This window comes from Hydra vulgaris, chromosome 05 (assembly GCF_038396675.1).
Source record: "Hydra vulgaris chromosome 05, alternate assembly HydraT2T_AEP".
Classification (NCBI taxonomy): Eukaryota; Metazoa; Cnidaria; class Hydrozoa; order Anthoathecata; family Hydridae; genus Hydra; species Hydra vulgaris.
Genome location: NC_088924.1, coordinates 21,298,263 through 21,315,000, shown reverse-complemented (window position 1 = coordinate 21,315,000; position 16,738 = coordinate 21,298,263). Strand labels below are relative to the sequence as shown.

General features: G+C 28.5%; 1 protein-coding gene across 1 annotated transcript in view; it reads left to right on the top strand.

Annotated features, from left to right (window-relative positions):
• LOC136071786 (uncharacterized) overlaps positions 1–16,738 on the top strand; it is a 112,561-nt gene that overhangs the window by 59,707 nt on the left and 36,116 nt on the right. The window contains exons 13-15 of the mRNA XM_065796859.1: positions 11,827–11,961; positions 13,600–13,734; positions 13,840–13,974. Of these exons, the coding sequence (XP_065652931.1) occupies positions 11,827–11,961; positions 13,600–13,734; positions 13,840–13,974 (405 nt within the window). The remainder of the gene's footprint in view (positions 1–11,826; positions 11,962–13,599; positions 13,735–13,839; positions 13,975–16,738) is intronic.

The window sequence follows — 16,738 nt, the reverse complement described above, 5'->3', positions numbered from 1 at the left end:
AACAGAAGCAAAATACTAGCTATTTGCAAAATGAATAAAATAAATTTTCCAGGCTGATCTAGCAGAACTATTTGATTTTTCAACTAAAGATGCTCTAAATAGTCTAAAAATGGAAGAAGATAAAAACTTTCTGATAATGCAACTGGAGGATCTATGAAGCTGCATCATGGCAGGAGTGGACCACTCCTGTCACTAGCAGCTAAAGAAAATTGCAAGCAACACAGAGAAACCCAAGCTGAAGCTAGGCGTCTACCTAGTCAAGCTGAGTTGCAAGAGCAGATCAAATCAAATTTGTCCTCTTCAGTTACAGAAAATAGCAGTGCTAGTCAAACTGATTTATTGGAATCAGATACTGATGAATATTACAACCCAACTCCTTTCACTTCCAGTACAAGCAGTTCAAAGAAAAAGAAGAAAATTCTCACCAAAAGTGTGGCATCATCTCTGGATAGGGTAAACATTTCTGACTGTCGAGCATTCTTTATTGTTGTAACAGTGGCTCTTGGAGAAACAGTGGCAGAGCTGGCATTATCATACAGCATTATCCATTGGGAAAGCATTGCAGGTGGAAAGCATGAGGTGGATCAAATTAAAATCATAGTTACTGGCGGTGGAGTCTTAAAATTGTTAGGTGTTCCAATGATTAGTCATGGGACCAGTGAAAAACAAGAAAATGCTTGCATGAAGGCTTTGGATGACTGGCATCTGAGAACAAAGGTGAAGAGACTCGTTTTAAACACCACTTCATCTAATCTAGGCTAAATATTGGTGCATACACGATTTTTAAGCACCTCTAAATGATGCCAAGTTTCTTATCAAATTCATCTTTATCCAAATTGTGTCATTGAGGATGCTGCTGCAAAAGCTTTCCATTGTCACATTTGTACTTCTTGAAACACATGGTAGGATTGGCCTACTTTGATGCACTTGTTGATGACAAGAATGGGATGGGAAACCTACAACATCAGCCAATGAAGAAGGTTCTCAAGCGACTAGATGGTGCAAAATTCAACCATCAATGTCCTTTATATAATTTTGTCATACAGTGCACAGTGGAATTCTTTGATCACTCATTCAACAATGGTGAAGAAAAGGCACATTCATTATTTTCAAAAAACCACAATAATGATTGAAAGATCCAGTTTTTATTGAAATGCAACATATGATTTGTTAAATGAATGTTGTTAATGACTGTGCAGAGAGAAGCATAGCTCTAATCACAGCCTATAACTCTACGATTACAAAAAATTAAGTCCAAAAATAGTTACTTATTCATTTAGGGGATAAGTACAGGAAAGAATTTCCTAATGCATCCAAAACTGCGCTAATGATGAAGCTGACTACTCCAAAGTGTTCAAACACTTAAAGAAACAAAATGAACATCATCTACATTGTTAAATGTTATTGTCAAACTACAAAATACGATTTGTTACAGTTGATAACATTGGTCAAAAAATTTTGTGATCTCATATTCTAAAAATTTTCAATTTTTAGACTGAGATCAATAAAGTCATAAAACATAGCAACCCTTAAATATCATCTGATTTGCATAATATTTGGACCCTAAATTACTTTTGTCTTAAAAAACAAGGATAGCCTTGAGGAGAACCAAAATTTTCAACAATAATATTTTGAATCACCCTAATATATATACAGTAGCAAGCAAAAGTTTAAAAACACCAACTTTTTTTCAGTTTTTGCTGCATAACTTTTCACAAACTGCTAATATCTGTATATATATATATATATATATATATATATATATATATATATATATATATATATATATATATATATATATGTATTTGTTTCATGTAATTGCATCAATTTTATCTATTGTTTACAGTTTAATGTCATGAGTGCTAGAGATATCATAATATTTTCTAAACAAAGTAAAATACAAGCATATTTGTAAAGAATGTATTTAAAAAAATTTATTTTTCAACCTCATTCACATAATCCTGTTCCATTCAAGTAGGTCTGTGGATTCCAATATATAGACTTGAATCTAACTCTCCCCTATAACATTTTAAAGTTATGTTATGTATTGTAACATAAAAAAGATTTGTTATGCTATGTGCCAAATGTCCGTTATTTTTTTGAAACTAGGAGGTAAGATTTTACGTAATGATATGTAACACCGTAACGTTACGTGCAAAAGTTATTTTTACGTTACCGACATGTAACATATTACTTAACCCTACATAACATTTTGATCTAATGAGACATAACATTGTAATCTATGGTATCTTTCTAATAAAATGTCTTTCTTTCTAATTTCTAAAAAATCTTTATTTATTATTATTTTTATTTATTCTGATTCACCCCTAACTAGGCTGCAAGCAACCACTATTAAGTTGGGAGTTACTAAAAAAAATAAATAAAGTTGTAGAGCAAGGTTATGGTTGACAGAAGATTTAAAAAATTGAAGGTTGTATGAGTCAGGAAAACATGAAGATGGGAGAAAATTCCAAAGCATTGAAGTGCTGGAAAAAAACTAGATGAATAAAAGTTTTTACAGCATGCAGGGACAGATACAATAAAAGAATGTAAAAGAGAAAGAGATGCATAACAATGGGAATAAGGCTCAAGCTTAGCAGATAGAGCGGGTTCAACTACATTTACAATGCGTTTTTGAACCTTTTTTTTTTAGAAAAAAAAGAGCATCATTAGAAGAACCAGACCAAATATGACAACAGCATTCAATACAGGGACAAATAAGATATTTGTAGAGGTAGAGAATGGAATCAGGAGTGAAAAAAATGACGAACACAATAAAAAAAGCAACCCTAGTAAATACTAATTTAGAAATTGATTGTATATATACGGTTTCCATGAAAAGTCAATAGTAAATGATAATCGAAAAAGACATAAATAAGAGGGCTTGGTGAGAGGGTTGCCATTCATTAATATAGGAATGACAACAGTACTGTGATAGTTGTTTGTAGTAAATAACTGAGTTTTGTTAAAGTTAAAATTTACAAGTCACTGTGAGCCCCAATCTGTTACAGAAGTGAGATCAGATTCAAGATTGGCTGCCTGTTCTAAGTGATAAAAAAAAGAAGACTTTTTAAACAAAACAGGAGTATAAAGTTGATTCATCTGCAAAAATTGCTACTTTGAATGTAAGGTTGTGAGGAAGATCATTAATGTAAATAAGAAACAAAACAAGACCAAGGATAGAATTTTGAGGTACTCCTGATGTTACTGGAAATAAAAAAGAGTTTTGGCCTTCAAAAATGACTATATTAAAGTGGTAAGAAATAAATGATTTGATAATCTCAAAAACTTTCATAGATACACCAAATGAAATAAGTTTATGGAGAAGACCAACAATCCAAACTTTGTTGTAAGCTTTAGATATGTCAAGAGCAATAGCCCTAGCTTCTCTGCCTCCATCTAATGCATGATAAAATCTTTTAGTCACAGCAGTTAGCAATTCAGCCATAAAGCGAGAGGATTGAAAACTGTATTGATTGTCTGACAGCAAAATATTTGGCTCAAGATGGGGTATGAGAATTTTGTTTATCAAAGACTCAAAGACCTTGCTAATAACAGTAAGAAGACTGATTGGACAATAATTTAAGGGGTCAGAATGTTCACCAGAGTTCTTGAAAATTTGAATAACAGATGTCATTTTCCAGCAGGCAAGAAAACAAGACTCAGTCAAGCACTTTTTAAATAGTTTAGAGAAAATTAAATAGTGTTCTGGAGAACTATTTTGTTGGGACTGTGATAGGAATGTTGTCTGGACCACAAGCCATACAAGAGTTTAATCAAAATGTGACTTTCACAATGGAAGTTGGAGTGTCTAACAATGGGTTAACCTGTTTAATTAGAATGAAAAGAAAAGAATGGCCATATAATTCAAGAGTTGAATTAGAAACAAAGTTCTTTGCAAATATTTCAGCCTTATCCTTGGGAGAGGTAATAAGATCAGACCCATGAATGGGAGATGGAATGTTAGACCAACCCTTGTTAATGATGCTGTTGAAACTTTTCCAAATGTCTTTAAAGCCTAACTTCCGAGATACAAGATTTTGTGAACCAAGAATAATGGAGCTTAGCATTTGACAGCACCTTTTTATATCGATTTCTTATGATAATAAATAGCTGTTTGTTCTCAAGAGAGTTGTTCTATTAAAAAAGATGAAAAAAATGATTTCAATTAGATATAGCAGCTGCACAAGAGGGTAAAAACCAAAGAGTGGAATGAGGCTTGACTTAGAACTAATGAGAAGGAATAAAAGCATCCATTCCTGCCTGAATCCAGGAGGTTATGTAGGAGGCGCATTTATCAGCTGAGTGGGAAAAGCCTTCAGCCCAAGGACCATCACTAAGAAAATCACAAAAGCAGACTGGGACAGAGACCCTAAAGCAGACTGGGACAGAGAGTTCCAGTTCGCTTTAGGGTAGTAGTATGTAGTGCAATGATAGGATGATTCTTAAAAGAAAGTATATGATGAAAAATTTAAAGTGATCATAGCATGGTCAGAACTTCCTAGGAGGAAAAGGAGAAATTGAACACATGCTAGAATCAGAGACCAGAAATAAATAAAGGAGTGAAGGTAAATGATTAGGGTTGTCAGGAAAACAATTTACAAAGTTAACTATCTGAGTAAGAGATTGAGAAATACAGAAGTTATAGGCTTTAGTGCCAGCGGGGTCAGTGGCATTAGAGTCAAGCCATTCAGTGTGATGAGCATTAAAGTCACCAATAAAAATAATATTGACAGAGGGGTAAAGAGAGAGTGCATGGTCTATTTGATTAGAAATTATATCTTAAAGAGTGTAGTCTTTGAAAGTAGGAGATTGATAAAGAACAAAGACAAAGGTGATAGAGTGAAGAAATACTTAGCGGAAGCACATACAGGAATGGTCAAAAGATTCAAACCTGATTTTACAACAAATAGGTGAATTAATGCATATGTATACCTTAAAGCTAAACATTTGATTATTGGAGTCTTTGCGATTCTAAGGATTGTACCTGTCAACACCGACATCAGAAAGAATAGCAAAATTTAAATTAGTCTCAATAAGAGCAAGCAAGTCTGGTGAATTTTACAAGAGGTAAGATTCAACTGATTGAAGGTTGCAACACAGACCACGAGTATTAGTAAAAGAGATATTAAAACAGTTAGGTGGTGGGGATTGTTTTTTATGTTTAATATTTTGATTTACTTTTGGCATAATTTAAATTTAAAGAGAACTTGACTCATTCATTCATATAAACATATATATATATATATATATATATATATATATATATATATATATATATATATATATATATATATATATATATATATATATATATATATATATATATATATAATAGATATATATATATATATATATATATATATATATATATTTATATATATATATTTATATATATATATATATTTATATATATATATTTATATATTTATATATATATATATATATATTTATATATATATATATATATATTTATATATATCATATATATATACATATATACATATGTATTTATATATATATATATCATATATATATATATCATATATATATATATATATATATATATATATATATATATATATATATATATATATATATATATATATATATATATATATGTATATATATATATATATTTATATATTTATATATATCATATATTATATATATATATGTATATATATTTATATATATCATATATTATATATATATATATATATATATATATATATATATATATATATATATATAAATATATCATATACTGTGGTTTTCATAAATTTAGACGCATTCACTTTTTTTTACATATATGTAAGAAAATACTTAAAATAAAAATAAAATACAAGTGCTATATATATATATATATATATATATATATATATATATATATATATATATATATATATATATATATATATATATATATATATAAGGTAAGTATGGGTATTAAGGCCCACCTAAAAAAATGAAAATGTAAAGAAATGCTGATTTTTTTTTGCTGCCAGTGATAAAACCAGATAACTCTAATATATTAATGTCGAAAAAAGTTTCACAATTTATTTTTTCCCTAAGTTTGGATTAGTGGGCCTTATTACCAGCCGGGCCTTAATACCCACACTTACCTTATATATATATATATATCTATATATATATATATATATATATATATATATATATATATATATATATATATATATATATATATATATATATATATATATATATATATATATATATATATATATATATATATATATATATATATATATTAAAGCTAAACATTTGATATATAATTTAATAAAGGAAATGAAACTCTATTATAGAGTACCTTAATTTTATTTTACAAGATGTTTATTACTCATTCTATACCAATTAACACAAAAAAGTTAATTGATAAGCTTGATTTTATTTTATTTTTAAATTTAGACGCACAATCAAAAAAGTCTTATATTTTGTTATTTGATAGATAATTAGTAGTTTTTTTACCATATTTCTAATTAATAGGCCTAAATTAATTGATTTTGTCAAAAAACCTTATATAAATATGACTTACCTGGAATTAGTTAATCATTATTTAATAAATAAACAAAAGTTAAGTTAGTTTTGCACTAAAAAGACGCAAAAAATGGGCAAAAGACGTATTACTCAAGGTGAAAGATGGCAAATTATTGCTCACATCAAAGAAGGAACTAAAAGTAATATAGAAATCGCCAGGTTAATTGGAATTTCTGAGAAATGCGTTCGTACAACGAAGCAAAACTTTCTTCACACTGGTGGTGCCAGCGAGAAAACAAGGTCAGGTAGACCCTTGTCAACCACCAAAAAGGACGATAGTGCCCTTTTTAGAGCTGTCAGAGCTAATCCAAGAATTAGTTACAAAGAATTGACCACAGAATTCAATACAACGCGAAATACATCTATTTCTCAAAGCACAGTCTGCTGAATACTTATCAAATAAGTATTCAGCAGACTGTGCTTTGAGAAAAAGAGAGGCTCGATAGGAATCTGGTCATGCTTCAATTACAAAGGTGTTGGTATATGCCAAACATACACTGGAATAATCAACTCCAGAATATATGTAGTAACCTGATTCCATCAATTAGCCTGCATATGCTCAATGATAAGCCAAGGAAACTTCAACAAGATGGCGCTACTGCACATACTGCATAATATACAAAGGAGTGGTTCAACAATAATAATGGATAATTGGATAATACCGTGGCCTCCATACTCACCCGATTGAAAACATTTGGGCCTGGATTAACCGTGAATTGGCAAAGGTTCGAATTTCCACACTTGGCCAGCTGAAGGACGTGCTTAAGGAGACCTGGTATAGGGTCCCAGAAGCGATGTGCAAAAATCTTGTTGAGTCTATGTCTAGAAGAGTTCTTAGTTGTATTAAAGCAAAAGGCGGATACACAAAATATTGATTGGTTCTTAAATTATCTAATAAATAGAAAAAAAACCGAAATCTTTTTCGTTATTGTTTTATTGTTAAAAAACTAAAAATTTATATTCTCAAATATAAGTGCGTCTAAATTTATGAAAACCATTGTATATATATATATATATATATATATATATATATATATATATATATAATATATATATATATATATATATATATATATATATATATATATATATATATATATATATATATATATATGTATATATATATATATATATGTATATATATATATATATATATATATTATTATATGTATATATATATATATATATGTATATATATATATATATATATATATTATTATATGTATATATATATATATATATTTATATATATATTTTTATATACCATATATATATATATATATATATATATATATATATATATATATATATATATATATATATATATATTTATATATATACATATATATATTATTATAAATATATATTTATATATATATATCATAGTTGTATATATTTTTATTATATATAAATATATATATATATATATATATATATATATATATATATATATATATATATATATATATATATATATATATATATATATATTAGGGTTGGCCAAAATTAAAATATTTAAAAAACTACACCTGGCTGCATGATATCTTGTTTCTTTTCATAATAAAAGTATTATTAAAAATAAAAAGTGTAATAAGATGATTCTGAATACTGCCAAATTTGAAATAAAGATTTGCATTCTTATGCTAAAATATAGCCCTAAAACATTGAATGTAAGGAAGTAAGAGGGGAATGGTAAATATTTTGCATCAACTCTAAATGTTTAAGATGCTTTTTAATTATTAAAAATGTATTTTAATTTTTAAAGTTAGCTTTCGAATTAAGCTTAATCAGAAACAATTTTTTAAGATTATTAACAACTTTTTTTTAAGATTATCAACAAGTTTTAATCAAGCTAAAAAGCAAAAGTTTTTAAAAAGACTTTTCTTTTGTAAATTTATTTGTATAGTGCTAAATCAACAAATAATTTTTGACCACTTTAAAAGTTTTATTTTGCGTAGCCTTGCCCTAAAGATAAATAATTTTGTTTGAACTTGTTCTATTTTTTTTTTTTTTTATATACATATATTTTGAACGTAAATTAAATGCAATTTTTATTTGCATTTTTTAAAATAATAATTAAAAAATATGACAACAGCATGATAGCCAGAGAGGAGTTTTCATTAGATTTTGAATCTCCAAATCTCAAGTGAAAATGAACTTTTACAATTTATCTATCCTTCCTATTCAACTAGTTTCAACTCTATCCTGTCTAGTTTCAATTTTTGAAAGCTGCAAACTAGACATTGGTTTATCCTGAATCAGTTGGAAAATGAATATAAAAAATGCTATCCATTCATTATTTGAACAAGTCAATTTCTTTTATAAAATTGTTTTTTATTCATACTTTCACTGTCACGTAAGAGATATAATTGTTAAAATAGTTTGAAGTTATATTATTAATGTATATGACTAATATAAATCACTACCAGTGTGGTAGTGGTATAATGATAGGGGGCTTCGAAAATGTTCGGAGCTTCAACTCATTACGTGTCTTATTGTAACCACATTTATAACCACAGTTTAAAAAAAAAAAAAAGTAGTTTCCTTGACTTTAGTGGCCTCCTTGGCCTAAGGGAGGTGAAGTCATTAAATAAAAAATTATATATAATTATGTGTTAGTAGTGTAGTACTAAAGCGCTCGCTTCGTAAGCGAGAGGTTCCAAGTTCGATCCCCACCACCTCCCAGGCAGTACCACGCTCAACTTGTTTCTTCGCGTAGCAGCATTGTTTGTCAAGGTTCGTGTTTTGGAGTTACAGAGTTGAGAGAGGGTTATAACCACTATTAATTAGCCTCCTCATCTGTAGTGGACTTCTCGGCCTTGAGGAGGTGAATAACAAAAAAAAAAATTAAAATGCAAAACATGTTGATTTTTAAAACAAATGAAAAAACTAATTAATTATTAGAACAATAATTTTTTAATTACATTATTAGGTAATTTAATCTATAAAAACTTTGTGTTTTACCTTTTACTTTTTTAACAGTGCTAAGGAAAAAACTTAATGGGATGGGTTTCAGTATTTTCAAAATACCACCTCATCATGCTATATATATTTATACTCTAAAAGGTCACCCTGTCCTGTCTTACTTGGAGTACTGGTTTTCAGTATTTAGTAATGGCTATTGTTGGATGAAAATACAGTGGAAAAATAATTTAAAAATACAGTACAGTAAACAAAATAAAGCAAACACCACACAGTAAATTAGTATTCCAGTTCTCTAGTGAACACACAAAAAAAAAATTGAAATTTCTACTTAGGTAGGATGTGTGATATACCCTTAGTAAGGAGTAACTTTCTACCTTTCAAGGTAAAAAATTATACCTTAAAGGTAGAAAATTATATGACAAACCATTATTTTTAATATAATTTTCTACCTTAAAAGGTAGAAAATTATACGTTACTACCTTACTAAGAGTATATCACATATCCTACATTAATGTAAAAATTTTACCTTTTTTTTAAAATGTGTAAACAGGATATAACAATGTGTTTAAAAGCAATAATTGTGTAAGAATAAAACTTTAAAAAGTGTAGAAAAAGAAAATTCTTACCTCCACCACACCCTTAATCTAATGACTATTCCCTCAAATCTGCGCTAGCTCGAATCTTCAACTAACCCTAGAATTACAACTACTCAATCAATGAATTTTTATCATTGAATCTACTCTCCCTAGCTATTTAACTTTTAGATAGGAACTTAGATAGGTGATAGTAAATTTTGTTAAAACATTTTTCTAGAAAATAAGCATAGTATTTAGTCTTACTCAGCATTTTAAACATTTTTTTTGAAAAAATACACTGCATTGGTAAGTCATTGCAAAACAAATTCTCTTTATGTATGGTAATAATTCATATGCATTATTCTTATTATTATCTTTATAAAATCTTTTAAGTAGATCTCTTTTTGTAAAATATTTTTAATAATATAAGCTGGTGGTATTTATGTAAAACATAAATTATATTAAAATCATATGCTTATAAAAAAAAAATGTGTAGTGCGACATGTATGTCTTGCATTTGTTTGTTTACATGAAGAACAATAGAAATTATTTGTAAGTATTTAACCGAACTAATTGAAAAACGGAACAGATTCAATTGAAGTATTGTGTTATAGTTTTATTCAATTAATTCAGTCTAAAAATAAGAGTAGGCAGAACTTAAAGATACATTTACAATATTGCTAATAAATTGCAAACATTAATTAGTTGTAACCAATTAATGTTAAATTGCACATTCTAACATCCTGTGCAATATCTGTTCGCTATCTACATGTTATTTTTCGAACTCAACTTCTTTAGTCTGTCATTCTAATATTCTTTGTTCATTTTAAACTAAATTATTATTGGTCAGTCAAAGTGGGTTATGATGCTCTTAAGTGAGCTGAACTTGCCGTTGCTGGTCTTGGTATGTGGCCTCTATATGGCAATTACCCAGAAGGGGATAAACCACAATACCATATTGTTAATAAACAATATTGCTAATAAAATATTTTTGTTAAATACTGTACTCATTATTATTTTTGTTAAATACCATACTCATTATTTTTGTTTAATATCGTAACTCACTAATGAGTATGGTATTTAACAAAAATTGTTTTATTATCAATATTGTTTATTAACAATATGCAGTTTATCCCCCTCTGGGTAATTGCCATATAGAGGCCACTTACCAAGGTTTTCGAAGACAAATTCAGCTCACTAAAGAGCATCATAACCCACTTCAACTGACTATCAGTAATTGAGTCTAAAAAGAACAAAGAATATTAGAGTGACAATCTAATGAAGTCGAGTTAGAAAGATAGCAAATAGATAGTGGACAGACATTGCACTGAATCTAAGAATTTAACATTGCAATTTAACATTAATCGGTTACAACTAATTAATGTATGCAATTTATCAACAATATTGTAAACGCATTAGTATTTAATAATAATAGTTTGTCGAAACTATTGTAATTGAAAAAGTTTTTTTTAAAAACTAACCCACAAGCTTGTGGGTTAGTTTTAAAAAAAGACTTTTTAAAGGTAAATAAAACTTAAAAGCTTTAAAAGTAACGTCACATAAAACATAAAAAAAAAGTACCTTCAAAGTTAAGTGACTTATCGTACTTAAGCAATCTAAGGTACTTAAGTAATCTAATTATTCAGCTTCTTTAAAAACTTTAGCAGCTGTACAAGTTTTCATCCATTTCTTTATTGTAATTTTCTCAAGCTAAAATTGATTTTAATTGTTAACAGTTAATTTTTTTAAGATTCCTTTCTTACTTTAGCTTTTTGGTCACAATGGAGCATTTGGACCAGTTGTAATGCTACATATGGGTTTATGAATAGAACAAGAGATTGCAATATTTCAAATACACTGGATGGTTGTTATGGTAATCACTCTGAAATAAAACAATGTTATGGTAAAGTATTGAGTTTATTTTTAAATCTAATCAAGAATGGAAAATATATATTTATCTTTAACTCTTATATTTTGTAAACTTCAAATTAAGAAATCTTGTAAAAAAGCATTAAAAAAAGAAGAGTGGGTTCAATGAGCTAGCTATGGCAACTACTTTCTCTCTTTCTTGCTATTGAATGGTTCTAGTAACTTGAATTTCGATCTAATTTCTAACTGCAAATTCGGAACCTTAAAAATACATTTAAAGATTATTTTGTTATATATATATACACACACACACACACACACACACACACACACACACACACACACAAACACACACACGCACACACATATATATATATATATATATATATATTTATATATATATATATATATATAAATATATATATGTATATATATTTAGATATATATATATATATAGATATAGATATGCATATATATATGTATATATACGTATGTATATATATATGTATATATATGTACATATATACATGTATATATATATATATATATATATATATATATACATAACTCTTCAAAGATATATATATATATCTATCTATATATATATATATATATATATATATATATATATATATATAGTATATATATATATATATATATATATATATATATACACATAATTATATACACACATGCATTAATTTAAAGCAGGTGATATGTTGTGGTTACAGCATTTGCCTCAGATTCAAGAGAACTGAGGTTCAATGCCTACTACTTTTTTTCAACATAAAGCAAGCGTAAATTTCCAAGTTAAATGCTCTTCTGTGGGGCTCTGTGATGCAACTGTTAGGTCTTCCTAGAGCACTTAAAATAGCCACAGAAAAAATGTATATATATGCTTTTGAATTACATTGATCTGTATCGATCTAGTTTAGTTTACAACAAAAGAGCAAAAGTTGTTTACCTAATCTTTTAAGGAAACTATTTTGAATTTGGATTTGTTTGATCCAAGGCTCCAGTAACAGTATTTTTTTAAAAGCATTTGATGCCAAAATAAGGCAATAATAATAAAGTTTGTCACATGACTAGAAATGACCTCTAAGAACAACAAAAAATCACTTTACTATCACAATCAGTGTCAGTGAAAGATAGGTACAACATGTTTCCTAAATTAATAAGCACACTATTTTTTTTTGAACAGAAACACAATAGAAAGATTGAAAAATAAGTAAAATTTTGTTGAAAAAATTAACTAGATTTGACGTCAGAATCTATTTGCGCCAATGCTTGGAAATCGCTCTAAATTTAGTTAAAAATTGCAAAAAGCGTAACTTCGAACAATTAGCACTAATACTTCCAACAAAAAAATTAAAAAAAAATTTCACATATAAATATGACCTCTACGCCACTCATTAGCCACACCACATAAAAATTGGTTGTCAAAAAAAAATTTTGGATATGGCTAGTACTGATGAATATCTGATAAGATGATTAAATCTAATAAGATTATTAAATTATTAAACATTTTTTTTCTTAAAATTATCAATTTTTTTGTTATATTAACTCTTAATAATTTTTTTTCTGAACTGCTTAAAACTCTTTTCTTATACTAATACCTCTACATCCACAGTCATTCATTCTATCATCAAATAAAACTTGTTTCTTTGTTAAGCTTTCTGGTCCCAATGGAGCAACTGGACAAGTTGCAACTCTTCTCATGGATTTACAAGCAGGACAAAAGAATGTAACTCTTCTACTATTATTGATGAGTGTAAAGGAAATAAGTTTGAAGTAATGGAATGCTTTGGTAAAAAATCAGTTTAGTATAACATTAACTTTTTCTTTTCTTCAAAATAATTAACATCTTTTTAAATCAAATTTTTGTGGTTTTAAAACTCATATCATACTTTAGCTTTTTGGTCGCAATGGAGCAATTGGACGAGTTGTAATGCTACACATGGATTTATAAATAGAACAAGAGAGTGCAATAGTTCAAATTCTATATATGGTTGTTATGGTAACAGCTCTGATGTAAAGGAATGCTTTGGTAAAATGTTTAGTTAAATTTAAATTCTCATAAAAAAGGAAAATTTCACATTAGTCTTTTATTCTTATATTTTTAATAAATTGTAGATTTATTTTTTGATATGTTATATATAGTTAAGTAATTGTTACAAATAAGCATTTTATATTTGTTATAACGTTAATTTACTTACAAAGTACAACATTTTTTTGTTCTGAAACAGAACAAAATTTAAACATGAACATATGCACGAGTTTAGGTGTTTTATATGTTTTTATTATTATTAAATAATTGATCATTTTGTTTTTTTATTAAATCTACAATGACATTTATAAAATTTAAATTAAAAGGATGTGTTTGAAGTGAACACAATGTACTTCTTGCTTATTTTTTTTTTCAAATGTTTTTTGCAACATTGCATTAAATATACATTATAATTCACTGTCAGTTCTGGTTATCTTGCTACTGGTAACATGTAACCCAGTGCAAACTGTTTCATGTCCTGCTGCCTTTTAGCATTTGCTTGTTTAGGCATTGTTAGGAGATACTAACTCTGACTTAACTTACCCCTGCTTAGGCAAAGGCTAGAGATAGTGTCTCAATAAAAACATTCATCTTGGGAAGTTGTTAAAGGCCTCCTAGGCAAAGACCTAAGGGGTAAACAGATTCTATCTGTTGACCAGCTTTTCACCCCTTTTTCATTTATTAGGCTGGCAATGATGTATTTTTAATACCTTGTTTCCAGTTGCATGGGTTTTGGTTGTTTCTTTTTTTATGACTAGACAACTCATTATATTGTCTTCTAATGAGGGTACAGCTCTAAAACTCAGTTTTATGGTTCTGAGGCCGGCTGGTAGTCGTGTTTCCCAAACTCTGTGGTAGCTCTCTGAGAAGCTGGTTTTATCAACAGCTGTAAAATAACAGAGTAATGACAGTACCATGTTGCACATGGATGGTGTCCCTGTTTGTACATTTAGTGTGCATTGTCAAGGCCACATTTAGAGTCTTTTGTTACAGTGTAGGGTCTATTAATAGTAATGAGCTTAAATAGTGTATGAAGTACTGTGCCTTAAGGCCAGTTCTTTAACGAATTTAAAAAATGACAAGTTATCAGAAACTATAAAACGCAAATAACCATCGTTATCAACATGTTCTCTAAATCTTTTACTAATATTCATCATCTTTGAAGTAACTTTTCTTCTGTTGAGTCTTATCTCAACAGAAGAAAAGTTTACTAGAACTATTTGCTCTTTTTGAGACTAATTTGATTTCAACTGTCTCAACTTGTAATCTTTTCGTTGATGATTTTCTTCCTTTAATTTGTAAAGACTCCAATAGTCACATGCTTGGCACTGGCATTTACATTCATAAGAATTCACCAATTTTTATGTAAACTAGGTTTGAATCTACAGACTATTCTTTTATGTGCTTTTGTTTAGCATTACTTCTCTCTATCACCTTTCTCTTTGTTCTATATCGCTCGCCTTCATCTCTAGACTGCACTCTTTTTGATGTTATCTCTGATCTATTTAATCGAGCCCTATCTCATTATCCTTCAATATCGTTATTGTTGGTGACTTTGTCAGTGACCCTGTAGGTGTTAATGCCCACATTTTTTGCTATTCTCAATCTCAAATAGTCAACTTTCCATATTGCTTACTAGACAATTGGAATAATTTATCGGAATGGTTTCATTTTAGATGCAGAAAGTGTGATTTTCTTTTCTACAGCCTGCAGTCCGGACAATTTACCTGTTATAGTCTTGCAGAAGTGTTTTCCGGTGCTGTTGTCTATACTTTCAAAACTTTTTAACAAGTGCTTATCAGAGTCTTGTCTTCCAGCCTGCTGGAAAGCGGCATCTGTTCCTATTTTCAAAATTTCTGGAAAGCGATTTGACTCATCTAACTACTGTCTCATTAGTCTTTGCCTACCATAAGCAAGATTTTTGAGTCTTTTATCAACTAATACTTAGTCTCTCATTCTGAATCTAATAACTTTCTGATCATCGATATGGATTTAAATCTTCTCACTCTACTGCTGATTTATTAATGGTAATAACTGATAGGTTTTATTGTGCATTAGATAGCTTTGGGGAGGTTAAGGCTATCATTCTTGACATTTCTAAAGCCTTTGATAAAGTTTTGCATACTGGTGTTCTCCATAATTGCTCTTCTAACAGAATATCATGTAAAATGTTTAAGATTATTGAACCTTTCCTTACCAATCATAGTATAAAAGGTGTCCTCAATGGACAACACTCTTCTTTATTTCCTGTTACTTCAGAAGTTCCTCAAGGTTCTATCCTTGGTCCTATGCTTTTAATTTACATTAACAATCTTCTTGAAAATCTCACAACTATCATGGCACACTTTCTGATTGTTTGGAAGGGGCATTTGAGCTTAAAAAGGATCTCACTTCTGCTAGAGCATGGGGCTTTCAGTGGCTGGTGACCTTTAACTCAGATAAAGCCTAAATTTCTCATCTAATTGTTGTCACAACCATCTAGATTTTCCTAAATTTATGAAATGTAATGTACTCGATGAGTCATCTACGCATTGTCTTCTAGGATTAACTCTTACTTTGAGGAAACCATATATAAAATACATTGCAAAATTAGTAACTTCTAATGTTTGATCTTATTATTGTGCTCGTTACTTTTTTACTCCAGATTCTATTTTTTATTTCTATAAATCTCAAATCCATCCTTGTATGGAATACTATTGCCATATCTGGAGAGGAACTTTAAATGATGCCATTTCTCTTTTAGACAAGGTGCAAAAATGCATTG